This window comes from Acanthopagrus latus, chromosome 17 (genome assembly GCF_904848185.1).
Source record: "Acanthopagrus latus isolate v.2019 chromosome 17, fAcaLat1.1, whole genome shotgun sequence".
NCBI lineage: Eukaryota > Metazoa > Chordata > Actinopteri > Spariformes > Sparidae > Acanthopagrus > Acanthopagrus latus.
Genome location: NC_051055.1, coordinates 6,418,212 through 6,439,454, shown reverse-complemented (window position 1 = coordinate 6,439,454; position 21,243 = coordinate 6,418,212). Strand labels below are relative to the sequence as shown.

General features: G+C 43.3%; 1 protein-coding gene across 3 annotated transcripts in view; it reads left to right on the top strand.

Annotated features, from left to right (window-relative positions):
• Positions 1–21,243, top strand: part of oxr1a (oxidation resistance 1a) — a 158,617-nt gene that overhangs the window by 56,867 nt on the left and 80,507 nt on the right. For all 3 annotated transcript variants that reach the window (XM_037073884.1, XM_037073886.1, XM_037073883.1), the window contains exon 3: positions 13,953–14,149. In XM_037073884.1, the coding sequence (XP_036929779.1) occupies positions 13,953–14,149 (197 nt within the window). The remainder of the gene's footprint in view (positions 1–13,952; positions 14,150–21,243) is intronic.

The following is a 21,243-nucleotide window of genomic DNA, read 5'->3' as shown; positions in this document are numbered from 1 at the left end:
ACTGAATCAGTTCGAGTCAGTTTTAATGTGATTGACAGCTGCCCGGAGACCTCCTGGATCCGGCTCTGTCTTCATTTGCCATGTCCATCGCGACTGTCACTTTCCATTTAGGAGCTGTTCTTTCTCTCAGTGGTCCGGCGAACACCCTTGTCTCGCTCTCGTTCTGGGAGATCCGGCCTCTGACGCTCTGTCATCCTTTCTTATTGAAATGTTAACTACCTGCCCAACTCATCTACTTTTTATAAACATATCATACATTCCCCCTCGTTTTAAGTGTGTTGGGGGGGTGTTTAATTGTAGGAACACACACCATCTTGTAGTTAACCATGTTAGATTTATTAAACAAGACAACTCCCATTTCCTCTGCGTTTCAGCTTTTGCATCAGTTTAATTGTATCACAGTTGAGTAAGCTAATGTCTGTGCTCAGTGAATTTCAGTGAGCCGCAGAATGTGCCAAGTGCTGCCAATGGTGCCTGCTGCAGAAGGGCATCAGGTTGACCAGCTTGAGCCAACCAGCCTGCCAACTGACAATACGGGGGCAGGGAGGGAGAGAGAGGGAGAGAGAGGGAGAAGCGTGTTGTGGGAGGATAAAGTCGAATAAGAAGTAAGCGGGAAAAGAGGAGAGAGAAGGACTAAACTCAGGACGGTGAGGCAGGGAGGGAAGGTGGGGGTGGAGATGTGTTGCCGGGTCACTCCAGGTAACTGCAGCCATTTGCGCGAGCAGCTGCAGCAGAGAAGCCATAAGCCGGAGGACATTAAAGCCCGTCTCATGAATATACATCCTGATTTATAGGTGTCCTGTAACAGATATTGCCCCCTTTTTGAAGCATCCAGGATTCGTGTGACCTGATCAGACGGTGCCAGTGACACCAGTGGTGACAGATGTCGGTGCCTCCAGCTGTGTGTCCTGCAATGAACAGATGTGCCAATGAGAGCAGTGGTACACACAGTCAGTGCATGGATCTCGTGACTGTGGAAAGTTTAGTGGAAAGACTGTACCGCACACATGAAAAGCTTGTGCTTTTGATCAAGCAAATTGATGGATTGGATGGGTTATACACTGGAATTTCCCCCTAAAGAAGGATTCCTTGGTATCCTCCATGACATGAGTTTACATTACTTTCAAGACTGAACATCATTATTTTAACCCAGGTAGTTTTTGTGCCCAGATCTGAATGAACCATGGCCAGTTTACAACATGCATAGCAGGCCGTAAGTTATCCTAAGTCTCAATATTGGATGTTTGTCAGCAAGCTTTATTTTGAAAGGCTAGCGGAGCCCTTCGCATGCAAAGCTGAGTGAGCTGAAGAGCATCACGGTCCGAAACATACTGTAAGGCCACTTGACCGAGTTGCTGGATTTGATGACTTGGAAATGAGAGCACGTCGAAGTGTTAGACCATACTTTCCTTGAAACTCGGCCACACGCAAATCTGTCTTCCAAGTTTCTGCTCTGCGTGTTCTGAACTGATCATATAAGGCTGAAAAGATGATTCCTAGACCTTCAGTTCAGCCGAAAAACTGTGTGAAAGTTCAGATTGTATTGAGCAGCATGTGATGCCAGCATCAGAGAGGTGGGCGTCCGAGTGCTCTCCACAGGAAAACAAAGGCTAAGCCAATCCAGGGCCATTCTGCCAGTGATGGCATGCGGCTCCCTTCATGTGTAGAGCCCGAGTCTGTCCGCATGGAGACAGTGGGGATGCTCTCTGCTGATTCAAGGACGTGGTGCAAATGAGATGGACGGGGTCTGGCACAGGGGCTTTTTTGTTCAAATTAGAGTGGGCAGCCAATCAGAGGTTTGTGCTTCAGCAAATGAGCGCGGATACACTCCCACCTCTGCTCTGGGTCAGATGGGATGCTTATGCTTGTTTATCTGTCTTTCAGACACACTTAAAGGAGACAGGGAGCGGAGAATGTTTTTTGTTAACTTTCTATTGATTCAGTCTTGTTTTCCAAAACGGTGCATCCAACAATCACACGAGCACAATGAATCGCTGAACCCTCTGCCCACACTGGTCTCAAAGCTTCTCCAATAACAACCAAATGGACTAATTAGTAACCACAAACACAGAAAGCAAATTGACCCCAAGAACGAAGCAAAAATAAATTCCTGCAACCGTAAATTCCTCTAACAATGTTTTCATAGGTGAAATGGGCGCCTGTCTTCACTGAGCTTCTTACCCTCTAAAGGGGTATTAGAGTTAAGCTCAGAGGCCGGGGAAAGTGCAAGCAAGTATCAAAGCAAAGCTTAATTTATACAGGACCTTACTTCTTAGTTGGAAGTGCTGCACAAAGCATTAGCTATTGTCGTAGCGACTGTAAATCAGTCACTTCTCTAGTGCAGATGAGAATTGGTCAGACACCAAGCTCCAACACTATTTCTTCTAGATGTTCTTTATTGTTTGCAAGCAAGAGTCATAGAGGAGATGCAGTCTGTCCTCAGCCTTTTATAATAATTAGGAACAATACATTCAATTTGTAACAGTAACAAGAATACACAGGATCCCTTTAAAAAGACTATTCCAGTCATCCTATGATACACACACACACACACACACACACACACACACACTTCTTATACACTTCAAACATTGTTGTGTGTCATACGTCAACCTAAGATCAAAACACTTATACACCGAAGAGACTTCACCTTCACCTTACCTGAGTTCCTTTATGTTAATTTTCACAGCACATTAGCCTGCATGCAATACATGAATACATCCATTCACACTCTGCAACCACATAGGCATCACAAGACCGAACTCATGTTGGAAGCACACCAACAATAAGATTTGACTTTACATGAAAATAAAAGTTTTGTACGTAAACACAGTATGTCAAAATAAGAGGGCACATTTGAGAATTTCTCTCACACTATCGAGGAAGTTGCAGCTACAAAAACGACTGCGTGTAAAGTTGGTGTGAAGATAAAACATTAGACATCAGTAAATGCTTTTAAAACAGACATAAACAATTAATGTTGGTTAAAAAGACATTAAGAATGTAGGAATAAAAGAAATGTAATGAAATAATGGTTTTAAATTGTGTGTTCATTTAAATATATCTGTGTTAGGGGTGCTGATGGGTGGCTGTTTTCCCTGTCTTCAGTCTTTATGGCACTGTAGGCTAGGCTGAACACGTATAATCGTGTAAGTCTTATAAGTTCAACACTGAAAGTTAGCGTCTCTCAGTCAGCAGGTCAGCTTAACATGCAGAAATGTGAAGTGTTACGAGAGGGAAGCACTCAGATCAAAATATCAAGAATAAAGTTTCAAAAAGCGGAGGCTGAAAGGAAAATTTATCTTGGCTGAAGTGGAGCAGCTCTTCAAAGAAACGCCTCTGAAAAATAGATAACTGCTTGAAGGCTCAACTAGCTAAACTAACATAACAGCATCGTAATTTAGTATTTCCTCTATGATAAATGAAGTACGCTCTTTCTAGGAGAGACCTTTTGAGTTATTACAAGGAAATCAAATCAGCAGAGCTATAAGACAAAAGTGTTACCCGAATTCAGAATTTTAGTTTCCAAAAGGCCCCAAGCAGATTTGACCTCTGTCTTTCATCCATCTGTAATGAAATGTGAGCACAGGATCTTTCCCTGCAGTTTAATAAGTGAATCTCTAGCAGTATTCTCAGGTTTCACATTATTGTTAGCTGTTGCTGGCTGTGTGAAACTCTATATAACATTTTTTTTTTTTTTTTTTTTTAATCACTTTTGTTGCTCAGAGATTTCTCTGCATGTTATTCTTTCTAACAAATGAGATGCAAAGTGGGAAGCCAATAACTGTGATAATTAAAACTCCCCTTTTCATCTCGGCTGTCTCGCCTGCCCCTCCTGCTCCTCTTGGCTGTAATCATCTCGCATGTCAACGCTCCACACGCGACTGAAAGCTGCCAATACTCGGAACACGTCTCTGATTTCTGTGCAGCCACAAGACACAGCGGCATTGTGACGTCGCATCCATTTCTTGGTGCTGACCAATCGCGTCGCTGCCTGTTGCCGGCGCTCGGCAAATGGGAGCACAGGAGCAGAACCGAGGCTAGCAACGAGGAGGAGGAGGAGGAGGAGGAGGAGGACACTGGAAGACTGCAGTAACGGTCCCAAGGCCCCGCGGATACACACTGAATCGAACGCCGAAGGCTGTGTGTGTGATTCGAGCGGCCGAGTCTGACGAGGTGTGTTTGTGTTGGTCGCCCAAGATGGGGACAAAGGAGAAAGTGTGCATTCTTTTTTTTCTCTTCTCTTCTCTCTTCTTCTATACGTTTGTATTCGCTGCTGTAGTGATACAGAGAGCCAGAAAAGTGAGGGAGAAAAACATGGCCCGGAGTCAGAGCCACACACTTAATGAAGCAGTGATGTGGGGTTTTTTTTTCTCTTTTTCTCTTTTCCCCCTCCGCCTTGTGTCAGCTAAGATAATTCCTCTGTTAGTCAAGTGAAAGGCCATGGCCGAGGGGAGTTTCTGTGTGATATTGATACATTTTTAGGAAATGAATAGCAGCCTTTCCCCCCACAGCCACGTGCTTATGAGCCAAACTGTTGATTTATAGACCAATTTTTGATCGAAATGGAGCCGTTCAACATTGTTGGCAGATGCTGCTAAGTGATGGAGAAATCATTAGACAAGGCTCGAGGGCTGGTTGACTGGTGAGGCACTTTGTGCGCTGGTGTCTTCATCCGGTATTGTTTTAATGTGCATGTATGTGTTTGAGTGTGTGGCTGGTTAAGGGGTGATAAGTGTCCAACTGGTGTCTGGGAGATTTGATTTTAAACTCTCAGCCCTACACCAGGTCAGACTATACATTTAAGTACAGATAAACTTGTTTTTATCATTATGGGTCTGTGGTGGTGTTCTGACCATTCACTTGAGTAAAGATTCCTAAAGGTTCTGCATATAAAATCCAGTGTAGTAAGTAAAGTTACAGAAGTATCATCAGCTAAATGTATTGAAAGTGTCAAAATTACACTTTCTGCAGAAAGATGGCCCCTGTGACTGAGGGATTATTATATATTATATTATTGATATGTTCAAAAAGGTAGATTAGTGCACAGGTAGCCCTTCATTTTTGTATCTTATTAAGACAGAGCTTTTAACTGTAGAATGTAGAAGAATGGTCCCTGATTTAAGAACAAAGTCAAAGGGTCACAAAAAGAAATTTGTGACATAATACTGAGGTAGGATAGAGGAAAAAACAAAGCTCTGTCTGAATATGACAGCAAATATGTCTAGCACCTTTTTCTTTCATTGAGAATAATATTAATAGTCTTTACTCTTATATTAAACCACTGAAGAAGTTTAAAGGTGAGAAGTGCCCTGCATTCAAAATTTCCTTCAAGAACGTGTTTAGGATTTAGCGGCATATATTGGTGAGATTGCTGATTGCAACCAACTGAACACCCCTCGTCTCACACTCCCCTACATTGGTAGGAAAAATGATGTTTCTTTCTTATCCATTCTGGGATGCTGTAGAAACGCTGGTGATGCAACATGGCGAACTCCGTGGAAGAGGACCCACCTGTATTGTATTTCAGTTACGTCAATAGATAAATCCTTCACAGTGGACCCTATATATAAAAATGAATTTGAAGCATCGAAAGCACTTATATTATATACTCCTTCTGCTGAGTGTGCTCAACATTTGAGTACATGTCCTTTTAATCAACGACAAATGTGGTGTTTGTCATAAGTATGGTTGGGGAACAGCCTCCATATCTCTGATTATGGTTTAAAGAAACAAACAGTGGTCCCACATCTTGTTAAAGCTTCCATCCACTCTGACCTACTCTCTTTTAGATCTTTAGGTATCTTTGGTATCGAGCAACAAACTTCCTTCTTTTCCCCCTGACTAAGAACATCATTCCTGTGGCTTCGTCACTTAAACACAAATAGATGTGATGTTGGGGCATTTGCTGAAACAAGGGATTCCGTCATTCTTTAGGGGAGGACAGAGAGCTTTTCTATGGCTATGGCTTGTCGAGGTGAAGCTATTTGATCCACTACAGGACAGTTTAATGTACTGAAAAAGAATTAATTATATTACGTATGCTCACTGCAAGTAATTAGCAACCAAAGCTGCCAAACAAAAGTCCAAAGAACAATATTTACTTTGACATTTAGTCGAGTAGAGGTATAAAGTTGCACAATTCATATTGATAAGTGTAGATTAACAATCTCAATTGGATGTTTAACTCTTTGGCGCAAATGAATAGCCAGTGAGGCTGTGGAACATAGAAAAAGCTGTACAAAGCCAACACTGCTCTACAACAGGCAGCCAGAAGGTCATTCAGAGTTTCCCTGGTTGTTTTCTGCAGTTCCGTCTTGTCTCAGCATCGGATCTCACTCCCTTATTACAGTGTAACAGCTCAGACCGAAACGCTCTCGCACACACTGAGCTTTTTCATCTTTGTATTCTCCCTTCCTCACAGGCAGCAGGAGTCGGCCTCAGTTTGCCTTCACCGGTGGGAAACAAAAAAAGCGAGGCATAAAGAAAGTCAAAGAGAATGTTGGGGGTCTCAAAGAATTTTGAAAAAACAGGGGGAAAAACAAGCATTTGCTGAAAAGGAGATGTGTCAGGAATGAAAAATCACATCAAACCTGATACGCAGCGGAGGGGGAATGCAAAGTGGACACCCACTCAGGGCGGAAAAAAAACGGTACATCTCATTTCTCAGTAATGGGAATGCTCTTTAATGTGTTACATAACAAATAAAAGTGATGGCGGGTTTCACTTTTTGATTGCATTGTTCAACTCCGGCTCAAGGACTGTCACTTAAAAGATGCTTCCACGCGGCGCAGTCAAACGCCGAGTGACAAATGCGTGCTGTTTCCCAGATAACACGCACGCCTTTAACGGCCCGAAGAATCGAGGACGCAGAGAATGAATAGCGCGGTGCAGGTTCTCACATCTCAGTTCACCTTTTTAATTGATTTGTGGCTGGCCTTTAGCTGCTACTCTCACCACTTTGATACAGAGGCAGACTAAGTTTAAAGCCTCATTGGTCCAAACTGCCACATAGCCCTTTGACTCAGAATTGCTGCTCTGGCATTTAGCAAGGGCAGATGAGCGTAATGCGGCGTAGAGCTCCATACATCATTATGCGGAGGTGTCCGACAGCAGAGCAGAGAGCGCCGGGGTCCAGCCGTATTTCATTAGGCTTCCGGATGCAACAGAGGGCCTCATTAACATGCACCGCCACAGGTTGTTGCTGCCCTCTCTCTCTCTCTCTCTCTCCCGTGTGTCGGCATCAGGAGCACAGCTTCCATCCGACGGCCTTAGCGGTGGCTGACTCATTCTTATTAAGCTCTAGCTAGTCCACAGTTGTCCAATTGTTTTGTTATGATTGCTCGCCTCGGAGACCGCACAAATTGAAATCCCTGCAATCCATTTCAAATAGTAATTTGATAAAAAGTCTGATGGCTCGTTGGTGTGAAGGCGAGAGGGTGCTGACAGGGGGGATGATTAGCAGATACTCTGGACATGATCCACTGAGGATTAGGAGACATCTCATGCTCTTGTATGTAAACCTAATGAGTCCTCATCCAAGTTTCCTGCGATGAAGATGATTCATTGCCCTGTTAGTATTTATGATGCATACTTGATTAACCATGTCTGTAAAACAAAGTGCCTGGGGCTGATATTGTACTTTTTTATTGGTACAAGGGCTGGGCAGTGTATCAGTATTACAGTATATCGCTATTGTGATAAGAGACTATAGAAGTTCTTAGATTTTGGATATGGTTAGATTGAGGTATCACAAAGGTTTTGACTCAAAGGCTGCATTACTCCTCAGGGAAATAACTGACTCTTTAGCTGCTAGGATTTGGATTTGGATTTGAAAACCTTGCAATGGCTTGGTAAAGATCTAAGAGCCGTGAGTATTAGTCCCTGTGTTTTCACTAAGTTGGGCTCCTTTGCATTACTAAATGTGATGAGGTGTTTTCCCTCTCTTTTCTTATGTTACACACGCATCATTGAGCGTAATGGGACTCTAAGGCATCATTACTGTCAGACAGGTCATTGTGTTGTAACAGACTGTAACAGAGTATGACGTCAACACAGCCCTCCCCCCTTAAAGGCTTTATATAGCCCAGCAGCACCCTCTCTGCTGCTGCTATATGTAAACACCAGTTCCCTGAAAAAATGTGTTTTATTGTTGCTGCACGGCAAGCAATGGGAAGCGATGCAAAGAGGAGGAATGGAAGGCGATGCAAACACAGCCCCCTTTTCTTTTTTCTTTTTCTAGGTCTAATCCCTCTTAGTAGGGAAGTGATAAGCGTGTTTTGACTTAGCCCCAAATTTCCTGTTGTTTATGCATCCTTTGCCAAACCACGTGGATCCCTGTAGAGTCGGATAATCTCAGTGATGCCAGTTTGGCAGGGCTGCAAATATACCAGTGCCTCCTGGCCCAGGTCAGATCACAACAGCGGGGCGGAAAACAAAATGCCTCCGCGCCTGTTTGCCTTCATTTTTTCCCTCCCTCTATTCATCTTTGTGTAAGCATTTGCTCATAGATAGGAATCTGTCACAGCTGGTGGCTTTGTTGACGTGTGCCTCTCATCCCTCTCCAGTGCTCATGAGATGGAGATTGGTGCAATCATAGCTCAGGACGAAGCTTATTTACCCAGGAAAAAAAAAAAAAAAAACCTTCCTAACGCACCATGAGTAGCCAGTTCCTCACTGGTGTGAGAGGAAAAGCCTCTTAATCTTACGATTTCCCAACGGGGTCTGTTTTTTTTTTTTTTCACATTTGTGTGAAAGGGTTTCACATTTTTAAGAAGGGCGTGTGTGGTGTTCACAAGGATTTTCAGTCAGGTTGTGAAACTTGTCGCTTTCTAACACCTCACACATTCAGCTTGATGTGGAGCAGGATAACAGGGACTCATTGATATACAGTATACATTACATGTAAAGCTGTAAATTAATATAGCTGTATTTCTGCTTGACACATAATTCCGATCGACTGTGCATCATGAGTAATTTGGCTTGCAGAGTTAAACATTTGACGTTTCTAATCGCACCGTAATGATCCTATTTATTTCCAGTTGTGGCGCTCTGTGTAATAGGTTTGGATCTTTTTTTTTTTTTTTTCCAGAACATGCCGGTTTTGGCTTGGTCGTCATTAAAGTACACTTAACAAGTTCATCGAAACCTGCTGTCACCATTTGGTTTCTAAGTTAGATAAGGAATATAATACAAGACTGAAGCTAAAGTATGCACATTGCATCACAGCTCTCAGGGTTCTATTACCTGTCATACTGTAAACCCAGTAATGTTGTGTTCACAGCTCAGCTAATGAACATAACGAAGGACTGTGCCGGCCGCGAGCCTCCTAATGGTGTAGAAAAACATCCGTAACTTAAAAATGAAGGGACAAAAATGGTGTCCTGTGCACGGTTTGTCACATTCTTGTCACTGAGCTGACTCGTGGGAGTGCGACCGCCGTCCCTTGTGGGCCGGCACAGGTGATCCGTGAGAGGACGTTGTTACCAGAGTACAGAGCCCCGAGGCAGTGTGAAATGTTGGCACCACGCTGCCTGTGAGCGCAAGAAAATGCTGACCCTACCTTATACGCTGTATACTGCAGCAAGAAAAAATAAAAACAAGCTTAATTGGACAGAAACTCAACAGTGGAGGGCTGCAGAGGGGAACGATTGGGGACAGTCAGGAGAGCACCGCCCTCTACTGATGGACCCAACAAGGGGACAGAAATGAACCTGGGATCTTTGTCACATCACTGTCAGTTTACCTCAGTGATCAATGGAAGTGTTAGCATTCAATTTTAGCCGTCTGAGCCCTTCTGTCAAATCGTTACAGTGTCGTATAGCATCATATGGAATGGCATTGTATGGCATTAGGCTTGTTGCAGTGGTTAAGTCCTTTCCCCCTTTTCACAGAATTAAACATTTGTCAAAATGGTATAGAGAACAGAAGCGGGTGGATCTCTCTGTGCAAGCAGCATCTCCTGTTCCTCAAGTCAATACATTCAATTCAGCCTCTGCTATTTCGATTTTTGGACACCAGTAACCTTTTCACTGTGTCAGTTATTATAAATGGTGATGCATGTCTGCAGTGACACTTACAGGATGCACTTTGGTTTCCAAACCAAAGTTAAAGGACAGTGTGAAGAGCCTGGACAGGAGGAGACACGTGTATGCTGGGGCATTGTATGACCAATGCTGCAGTGCTCTGCTTCAGTTTGGATTCATCTCTGACTTGTCTCAGTCTCCTGGGTGATCTGACTTGGATTCTTCTCAGAATGGGTCAGTGGTCATTAACAGTCCAAGGCCACTTGGCTGCGTTTTCGGCTTTTCCGCTGACAGTCACTGTAGAGCAGGTCGTGCTTTTAGTTTCCATTCTGTCTTCACCATGTAACAGCCGAGCGTCCTGATTTTCGATACGTTTTAAACACAGATGAAAAAGAAATCACAATTTCATGTTTTGCAAGAATATGTCATCTCTTGAATTATTTTCTGATTTTCTAGTTGTTTAGTCGTAAACATGATTTTAGAAAATAATGCAACATTTACTCAGATGTCATTTTCTATTCCAACCCCCCAACTTTTCAATTCTGAAGGACTGTATGGAAGTTATATCACGGTTGTTTTGACTAAGTGACAGCCAACAATACAACGATACAACAATAACAGCAAGAAAGTGTGATGTAGAAATGTGAATGGCCACTGCGTGTTCTTTTGATGAATCTTGACGTGGTCTCAAGCCTGTCTTGACTCATTCCTGTCTCAAATTTCAGCCCAAATAAACTTTTGTTATGATTGATGAATCATTTTAGTCGATTTTTCAAATTCAACATTTTCTGCTTGCAGCTTCTTAGATGGAAGCATTTGCTCCTTTTTGTTGTCATCCGTGGTAGTAAATGAAGAGTTGGTTGATCATTGAGTCGATCGTGAACCTTTTTTTATCTGTCAGTTTATACTGAACTGCTGAAAGTGGCATTAGTGTTGTGCTGAAATTATGAGTAACATGTTTTTGTTTTGTTTGTTTTTGTCTTTTCTAAAATGCCGTAGTGTTTCCTTATTGTTTATGTAATGTGTGCTGCATGATCTTGTTGTCCTAAGTTGACTCCTGATTGTTACCCTCAAAAACAAGGTCCATTTGGGATCCAACTGGTATTAGACTGAACCTGACTGTCATGCTATAAGAAAACGAGCACACGTGAACATTGATGCACTGTGTACACACACACACACACACACACACACACACACACACACACACACACACACACACACTGTATGCATTGTGTTTCCATCTGTATTTGTGGGACACACACTTTGACATACTGATCCCGGATCCTGTCTTACCCTTCTCATTTGACACACACATACACACTCACAATCTCATACACACACACACACACACACACACACACACACACACACAGTGTTTTGATAGCATTTGGCCTTGTAGCTCAGTGAAACAGAGCTAGAAGAGGGGCTTCTGCTCCACTGATGAGACAGTAATTAGTACCAACTCCTAAGGGAGTGGAGATAGACTTCACACAGCTTTTCTCTATCGCTGTCTCTGAGCCTCTCTCTCTCTCTCTCTCTCTCTCTCTCTCTCTCTCTCTCTCTCTCTCTCTCTCTCTCTCTCTCTCTCTCTCTCTCTCTCTCTCTCTCTCTCTCTCTCTCTCTCTCTCCACAGCCATTAACAGCAGCAGCAGGTCTCCTCTACTTCTCACTCATTCTCCAGCCTCATTATGTGCCATCCAAACAAACAGGCAGGCAGCTTCCTCAAAATAGTCATTAGCACAATCTGCCACAGTACTTCTTGTGCCTTTTGTTTAGCTTTGGGAAAAACTTCCACCACATGCACTTCTGTAAAGAGGAGAAGGAACATAAGGTAAATCAATAAAAATAAAAGAGGAACACAGTCCATTAAGGGCTTTTTTTAGTCTTAGTGAATATATGTGTAGAAAGTAGTCAGCGAGTGTTTTTTTTTTCTAAACTAAATGGACTTTGGGGAACAATTCTGTGAGGCAGAACATAATTTCTCCTGGTGTTTATTCACAGCTCTGCCCACTCCTCTGAACCGTTTAGGTTTGTTCAATTTAGGAGGAACACACAGACTGTGATAGACAGCATTTCCATGGAGATTATGCATTTTCATTAGCCAGTTAGACACTATGTCATGTGTGCCACTTTGGTCCATCAGGGGATGGGCACTTGGGTGAAATGGGCAGAAAGATTCTGTTCGCTTCAGCAGTTTTGCTGGAATGATTGAAAGTATGTGCGAGGAGGCGCAGGGCTGGGAAATCTTGTACTGCTGTTTCAGGACTTTTTTCAGACTCTAGATAGATAGTGTTTCAGCAGCCGTTTTCCCCTTATTTTACTCAAATTGTTTACTTGAGTGTGTGTGTGTGTGTGTGTGTGTGTGTGTGTGTGTGTGTGTGTGTGTGTGTGTGTGTGTGTGTATAGAGTGTCTTTGTTTTGTCTGTATGCACAAGCAAGTGTGAGAACATACTGTATGTATGTAAGTGGATAGACCTGCTTCTGAGTGTGCTGGGATTACCTGTTCAGATTAGCACAGTGGACTCCTTTATAAACTGTCCAAACCCAAACCCGGGATCTCATCATCCTTTTAATTGGCTTGGAGGAGATGTCGTGGGCAGATTTGATTTGACCTCGCTCAGCCAGCCCAGAACCTTTTGATACGTTTTACGTCAGCAGTCCACTTCCATAAATTGCCTCAAGTCATGTCGGCTACTTTAGCCGCTGCTAGCAAAGGAAACACCCAAATCCAAATCCAAACTCATTTAGTCTTTTTGAAGTGTGCGTAATATACGCTCAACAAATTATTTGCCTAGACAGTGGCTTTAGGTAGAAGGTAAACACTATTTTAAAATGCATTACTTGCAGAGTTGGGTACTGTACGCCTCTGCCTAGGTTGCTGTCAGATTGTTAGCATTACCCTACAATGTTAGCATAACCCTACATTCAAAGGTTTCATGTAAAGATGGCTACACACCGCCTGGACAATAGAGCTGACATGTGCGATAAGTTGCGACGGGGTTTCACCATCATATTTTATATCTCTGAAGTTCTCTAATGTGTTACTTTTCTCAATAGGTAACGCAGTGATGTAACAAGTTACTTTTCAATGGCAGTAATCTTGTAACGTTATGTGTAAAAGAAAAAAAAGAAGAAAAAAGGAAGAAAATGTCTGTTTTAAACTGTTAAATGCAAAATTTATTGAGTCCAAAAATGAGAGAGTTCCAAATTTCAGGAGTCATAATTTTGAATGCACAACATCATCTTTTCGCTCTGAGCCTGAAGTGAGGAATTACCAAAAAGCCCTTATCAGAGAGCCTTGGAGACCTAAACGTGATGTAGAGCTACAGTATATCTCTAATGTAGACAGTCTGACACTTTAAAAGTGATCACAAGAATCTTGAACTGGATCCCAAATTTAACATGCAGCCAGAGTGAAGAAACCAAAATGAAAGTTATATGAGACCTTTGATGAAGGCTTTGCTGCGGCATGGTTGACCACTTGTAAACCATCCATGTTTCGGCTAGAATAAACACCTGCAACATTTCCACCAGCACAGACTACCATAGCACCAGCATTTGCTCTTCAGGTTTTAACCCAATGAGAGCAAAGTCTTAACTGTCCTTCCAGTGGGGGATATCGGATATTGCTTCATCCCTTTTTACCATAGAGACGTCTCAGCACTGGGCGAGCAGAAAGATGCTAATAAATTCACCCCTAACAAGAGTGTGATTAGCCTATTGATCCTCTCTCCCAACTTCCTTGCCGCTGCAAAAAATTGTCTTGCACAGTTACCTTTCTGTGACATCGTCAACCTCGGATGCAAACAGGCTTTGATTCCTCTGCCCTTGAACAGTGAAGGTCGTTGGCGCACACCACAGTTTTCAATCATGTAAACATGACGCTAATGTGTTCTGCTTCTGTGATTTGCTTTTGCCTTGCAGACTGAAAAAGAAGTCTCAGTCGGTGGATATTGCCAGTCAAGGTTTCTCCCCGACTCTGGTGCCAGCCTCGCCCCTCAACAAGGCTGCACCACCTGTTGCCAAGACAACCGCTGTCCTCGCCGTGCAGGAAAACAACACGACCAACTCCCAGCGCCGCAGCCCGCGGTGTGGCGAGCTGAAGAGAGGCTACACCATAGGTAACTGACGCGCGGGCTGGGGATTTGCTTTGGGGTTTGTTTGCGTAGCAGAAAAAAGTTTATTTGTACATACATTCACTCAGTTTCCCAGCCAGTCAAGGGACTCAAACCAACAACCTCAGTGTTTTTATTATCAGTTTTTGTGCAAGTCAAAGTTAGAATTTAATTATCAGTTATGGCCAGCAGCTAGTCTGGCACATACAGTTTGGCACAGCTGCTCTTTTGTTACTGTTGGTGGTGCTGGGTCAGGCATGTGTAAGCTGACCAGTCGGAGAAGACTAGGCATTCAGCATTGGGGCCTTAAAGAGACGGGAGCCAAAAACATCTCAGACAAAAGGGGGAATACATTGCTGCAGCACTGGACAGTATGAGTAGACGGATGTGCTTTTGGTGCACTTAATCATGAACACCTATTCTAATAATAACCCAAAGTAAGATTATGAACCTGAAAATGAGCATAATGTTTCTCCTTTAAACTTTAATTTCTCCTCAGTGTATTTACTAGAATATTTCATGGATTTTGGTGTGTAATTATTACATTATTATATTACTGATTGCTAATGAGGTTCTTGGGAATGCTTATTACTCTGTGTGGGTGTGGGGGATATTTGAAGTTCACGCACTCTCTGAACTGTTGACATGGACTTCCTACTTAGACAAACTTCACCGTGTCACATCGACGGCCGTCTCTCCCCGTTCCTCAACTTCTAATTCATTTCCTGCCTACAAATTATAATTACGTGACTCTGATGAGATTTATTCCTGTGATGAATCCTATTTTTGGTGGGTGAGGTGGCGGAAGTGTGGGGGGGGGCAGCTGTCTGCGGCGAGTTTATTTCTGTGTCGGCGGGTAGGTTGCTACTTTGAGAGTAAGTACACTTGAGGGAGCTGACTTCTCATAGATGATGAAATGAGTTTGGGGTAAACTAATTCCAAACTCATAAATGCAATGCGTCTCTGTTCGCTTCATTGATGTGACTGAGTTAGTAAGCTGCTCGGGTCAAGGTTAGGAAGAGGGAACGTGCAGGGAGAAGTACGCAAGCAAGTCGTTCTTACATGCTGCTGAACCAGCTGAAGGTAATCTCAAGATCCTGTTTTTGACTGATTTCTTTTTTATTTGCGGCGACATCGTTGGTGCCTGTTGCTGTGCTGTGACTTTCCAGTGTGCCTTGTTTTCCCCAGCTCCATTTCCTTGATATAGCCTTAATGCATGCCACAACTGCATTTATTCTTAACGTACTGCCGTTGCTGCTGATTTCAGGCCTGCCAATACAAAAACTTTCCTGAAACTTTTAAAGTTGGAATCAGTGTTGTGTCAGCCACCAGAGGCAAATATTGACACAAATGGATATGAACCTTCCAAAGCTTCAACTGACGCCAAATAATGTTGTGCTGAATATGTCACCCAAGGTCTTAACATTTCATATATGTGTAAATCTGAAACTAAAGTGGAAAACCAAGGCTTATTGTTTCAGGTCTATACAGTGGCTTAATATTACCCTGGAAACAACAAACAGCAAAGTGAGAGTTGACAAAAATGATGGCATATGTTGCCTTTTATTGTCACGTTACAATTATGAAGCTGTGTCAACCTTCGTAAGCAAACTACAGTTCTACAAGAAGATTGGCTTTTTATATAAAGTTAATGCCTGTTAATGGGTCGGATTCCACTCAAATTCATAACAATATGAGGGAACACTGATAATTTGAAAATGAGAAATGTTATTAACATATTATGCTCATTTTTAGGTTCCAAATTTTATTTTGGGTCGCTACCGGAATAGGTTTACAAAAAGTCACAGAATTGGAGGCTAGACTACTGATGAGGCTTTTCAGGAGCAGTGTTTTCTGTGGGAGAGAGGAGCTTCTGTTTGTGCGGTTGTGTGGGCTTTACATTGTAAACCCTGAAGGGAAGGAAACAAACAAAAAAGCATCATGGGTCTCAAAAATCTTTTTTCTTTCACTGGCTACCAGAATCAACAACAAATACGAGTTCCTTGGAGCTGCTTCAAGTCTCTGTTCTTTGGACAGTTTTGGTGACATCATCATCAGAATTAGATCAATCCACATAGGGGAATCAAATTGTGGTGATTGACAGCAAGTCATGCAGCACTTTGCTGCTGCTAATGTGTCTACTTCTGTGTGCTCAAGAGTCACATAGAGCTCATGAGGACGTGACAATGAGCACTACTAGACTGCAACTAGACCTCATGTCACAGATAATGATAAACAGATGTAAATGGGAATCAAAACAGACACTTTGTTCTGTAATATTGTAAGCCCAATAGTTACTGTGTTCAAGTTGCTCACTTTTTAATCAGCAGCTGCCAAATCGCATGAATTAGGGCAGAAACAGGCTACCAAATGATCCTGTATAATTATAGTGATTGCTCAGACGGATTGCGCTCTTGGCTGTTCCCCATAAGCAGATGAATTTATCGGTAGTTTAGCCATTGAACTCGCGCTAAAATGACATATCTTCTATTACAAAAATCCATTTTCAGGAGCAATTCTGATTGCATCAAAGGCAGTACCCTCCTTTCTGGGTGGTTTCCATCAGATTTTAGGTCACACTGGAGGTTGACTGAGAGCTCTAACCATCTGCGGATGTGAGTGCATGAATACAGTTATGAGGTGCATTAAAGAAAAATTGCTCATGTGACTTCAGTCCCTGGCCGAAACGAGAAAGTGTCATCAGTGTGGATGTTTGATAACTTGAGCATCTCAGCTGAGTTTATGCTGATTCATCTGCATATTTTCCCATTGGCTCTCTTAAAATTGCTGTCTGTAACTATTTTTTGGTTATATTTGTTAAAATTGTCATTATGATCTGACAGCAGGATAAAATGCAGATCAGCTGTGTAAAAACCCACTGTCTGTGGGTCCACCCAGAGGCTGTAATTTGATTTGCAAAGATCCACCGCTCCCGGATCAATGCAACCAATCAGAACCAAGGGGAGTGTCTGAGAAGTGTCAATCAAGCTTGGTCAAGCCCAAACTGTAAACAATGGCGGAGAGGCAACAGAGCAGAAAAATGCCTGAACCATTGCCCACGTCAAAGAGAAGAGATAAGAAGACTGACGAAGATAAGCAATGTAAAAAGAAATAATTGGACCGAGCCAGAGAGAAAACAAGAATAAATATCGGAGCGTCATTTCAGAGGTGGAGGGAGCTTCAGGATTTAAAAGGACTCAAGAGCGACGCAGAGTTAGCTGCTTTTCTGCTGGACAAGTAAGGACCCCTGCTTGATATATGTTTTAACCACTACGCTATGGTGGCAGCGATTACAGTAATACTCGCAATAGCACATATCACCTTACAATGTTGCAGTCAAGCTATGTAGCTTGTTGGTAAATCTAGCTTGTATGCTAACTCCAGTGTTTAGCTTTGTCTTTATGGCTACTGGTTAGCAAAAGTGTCTTTCAAGTGACCGGGCAGTTATTGTGTGTTTGAATTGGTTTAAAGAAATAACGTTACTCATGTTTCAGAGAGGCAGCATGGCGAAAATGTTGCACCGGGTAATGATTACCTGGTAACTCCATCTACCGTGATGTGAGGAATATTGTTCGTTCCTCAGGATATCTACTTATGTTGTTGTTGTCGTTGTTATTTTGTCTTGGTTATCTGGCGTCCTCTGTTACCGTGGTTACAAGTCTGCTCGTCCACAGCAGGCTCCTCTGTGGGGAGGGTCTTTGAAGGCAGGGCTGCAGGGCAGCAGAGAGGAAGGAGGGACCCGGGAGCTGTATCACTCACATTTTCTGGCTAAGTTAATTTTTTTCTCAAAACTCCAGACTGCAGCTTTAATAGAGTTCTTGGATAATTTGAATTTCGCAGCATGTCCTTGAGCATGCGGTCTGGGATTAGTCATGTAAATCAGTGCAGCAGTTTAAAACTTTGCAGCAGTGGCTGTTCTGCCATGGCTGGCGGTGTCTTGGGGGTTGTGAGGAGCATGATGTCACGTGGAGTCATAGGTCACCATTTGAAATTGCTAAGGGGGAGAGAGCAGAGGGAAGGTGAAGCCGTGTCATTCCGCTTGTGTACTGCTGGTGTCACACTCTGATAAGCTTTCTACAGACTCATCGTGTATCGACCGTGCTTCTCAGGCCAGCCGTCAACAGGAGATCGGATTGATCTGCGGTCACTTGTATCAGTTCGGTCGTCGATAATCAATGAAGGAAATTGTGTGATAAAAGCTCGGCAGGACAGGTGGAGCGACTGTTGATGGTTCGGCCTGCTCTTATTCTCCATTATCTGTTCACTGGCAACCGTGGGCCCTTTTTTTTAAAAGCGTGGGGGTCGGAAGTCACAGTCATTCAGCCATTAAATGAATGCGACTGTGACTTATTGTGCTTTTACGGCTTTTAACTACAGAGTAACAAATTGTACAAGCCTCTAAAGCATGAGTCATAGCAGTTCATCATTTGCTCTAGCTAGCGTCGGTCTAGTTAGACCACATTAAGATCAGTGGCAGAGTTTTCACCATATGACCACAGAAATACCGCATCTGTCACTCATTTACGCTGTTGCATCACATAATGAGACGTTGATTAGTGACTGTCCCGTCTCTCCAGCGCCTATCTATATGGGATCCAGTAAGTGAAGCCCCTGTGGCATTTTTATATAGTCAAACCCAGACCAGGCTGCTCCTAGAGGGCTGATCATGCTAATTTATTCTAATGGGATAGTAATAACGTGGCAGGCGGCTTGCTGTGCTGTCTGCCAGGCCTCAGACAGACCTGTCATTAGAGGCACACGGCACATTCGCCGGAGACGTTTTAATAACCCGAGCGATGAGCCCCCTACCACGATGACACCAGCCGTGGTTCTCACCTACTGTATGAGGAGGAGCAGCGGTTGATAAGTTCACAGTGTTTCATTATAACAAGTGTGCTCCTTTTGTCGCAGCTGTTGTAGCGTCCTCACACTCTGAATGAAGAGACGCAGCAGCAACGCGAGCTTTGATGAGTGACAGTCCTCATTCAGGGTGAGCTCAGCAAAACAAATACGGGAGGAAGCAACATGAGAGGAGGAAGATGGGCCATGTTTAAGCTGTCACACTGACTCGTTTATAAAATATATTATAATCTACTGTATATTATACTGTGGATGGGAAGGGGAGGGGAGGGAAGGAGTAGAAAGGAGAGAGAAGAGAAAGAAAAGGACACAAGTAAAGCAAAACGAAGGAAAGAAGGGAATAAGAAGGATGGAAATAAGCATTATGATAATAAAAAGAAAGTGGTGGAAAGAGGAGTTAAAAGGAGATGAGTGAAAAGGAAAAGACATGCAAGGAGAGGCAGGGAAAGGGGGATAAAAGAAAGAGGAGGGGAGGAAAAGAATGACACAAGGGAAGGAAAACAAGGGAAAGAGGAAGGAAATTAGCAGAATGGAAAGGAAACGGGAATGAAAGAAGCCAAAAGAAGAAAAAGAAGTGCAGAAAAAGACATGAAATAAGCAGCAAAAGAGTAGAGCGTAAGAAGAGGAAAAACAGCAAATAAGAGGAAAAGAAAGGAAAGGATGCAAAAGGAGGGACATTGGAAGAAAAATAAAGCAAAGGAGAGGCCAGAGTGCCTGTGATCTCCCAGATGCCTGCAGCGTTGCTCTCCGAGAGGGTGTGACACTTAACACCAGCTCTCCTCAGCGTCTCTGTGTGACAGCCTCCGAGTCCCACCGCCATGTTTGACCTTTACGTCATTGTAGTCAGCCTGTAGCCTCCACTGTGAGCTCTACGGGCTGGCAAGAAGGCCTAGCAGCAGATGATCCAATTGTCTCCGTAGCTGTAGACTCATTAAATATGACTTGCAGTGGTCCTGCCCACAATGAGTGCGTTTGAAAACTGTTACATCACACAATGTTCTTATCCGATGTGTGCTGCACAAGTGCTCTTCTGTCTCTTTGTTTGACGAGGCTGACTCATGCTCTCTGTGCCTATATACAGTACATGTGGGTCTGCTTCTGAGTGTGTTTTGGCAGACTAAAGTTTACTATGGAAACAGTTTATGACTACATTAGGTAAGCACTTGCAGGCAGGAGATACGCCACTGTCCTCCTGTAGATGTCTGTGTATGGGTGCAAAAGGAGAGCCGTCATAACGTGTCGCTGCAGATAATGGCTTCTAAGAGCAGAGCTGCTGCACTTCTTCCCTCCTTACATCCCTCCACAGCCCCCCCCGCCCCCCATCCTGTTATTTCTGCTCTTTCTGTCATTCTGTTCTACAATCCTCCTCTGCTCTCTCACCTAGTCTCTCTCTATCTCTCTCTCACTCTCTCTCTGTACCTTGTCTCTCACTCTCTCCATCTTCACTCTCTCTACCTTGTTATCCTCTAATGTATTTCCTGTGTGTCTGACCGGAGGGTACAGGCAGAAGGGTAATCTGTCTCAAGGACAGACGGACAGCACCAACAGATTGCTACAAACTGTGGCAACAACCTTGGCTGCAGTCTTGAGAAGAGGCATTTTATCACATTATGCCCGCTTCAGACTTATTTCCACAGTCAAGAGACAGCAGAAGTCCTACATGTACACAAATATACAAGAAAAGGATGTTACATTGAAGCTTTTGCTGTTTGCAAAACAGGACATTTTTAGAAAAGTTTTGACCTGTAAGACTTTTAATTTACAATCTATAAAGCATTTTTTTTTATTATGTTTTGTCCAGATATTTTATGTCAGTAGTGTTCAGGGTGCTTAAATCTACTAAAAGTTTTAAAAGTGTGGTGTGTGCATGCGTGTGTGTGTGCATGCGAGAGTAATCACTCACGTTACCTCAGTGAGTGTGCGTGACTTGCAGGCAGAAACAGAGGTCTGACTCTGCTAACGCAGCATTGTATCTACAGCAGGTGACAGAGGAAATGCTAATAAACCAGACAGAACCACACGTGTGTGTGTGTGTGTGTGTGTGTGTGTGTGTATGTACCCTGACGCCCCAAAAGCGGCAGACCCTGCCCCGCCACCATGTGACTGATTATTCCCCTGTTAGTTATTCATTGGATTTTCACTGCAGGGTCGAAGAGGGGATGAACCGCTGCTGGGGGAGCAATACGCTAACTGGCTGTAGGCTTCCACCAAGCCTTGCTTGATATGCAGTTTCATGAAAG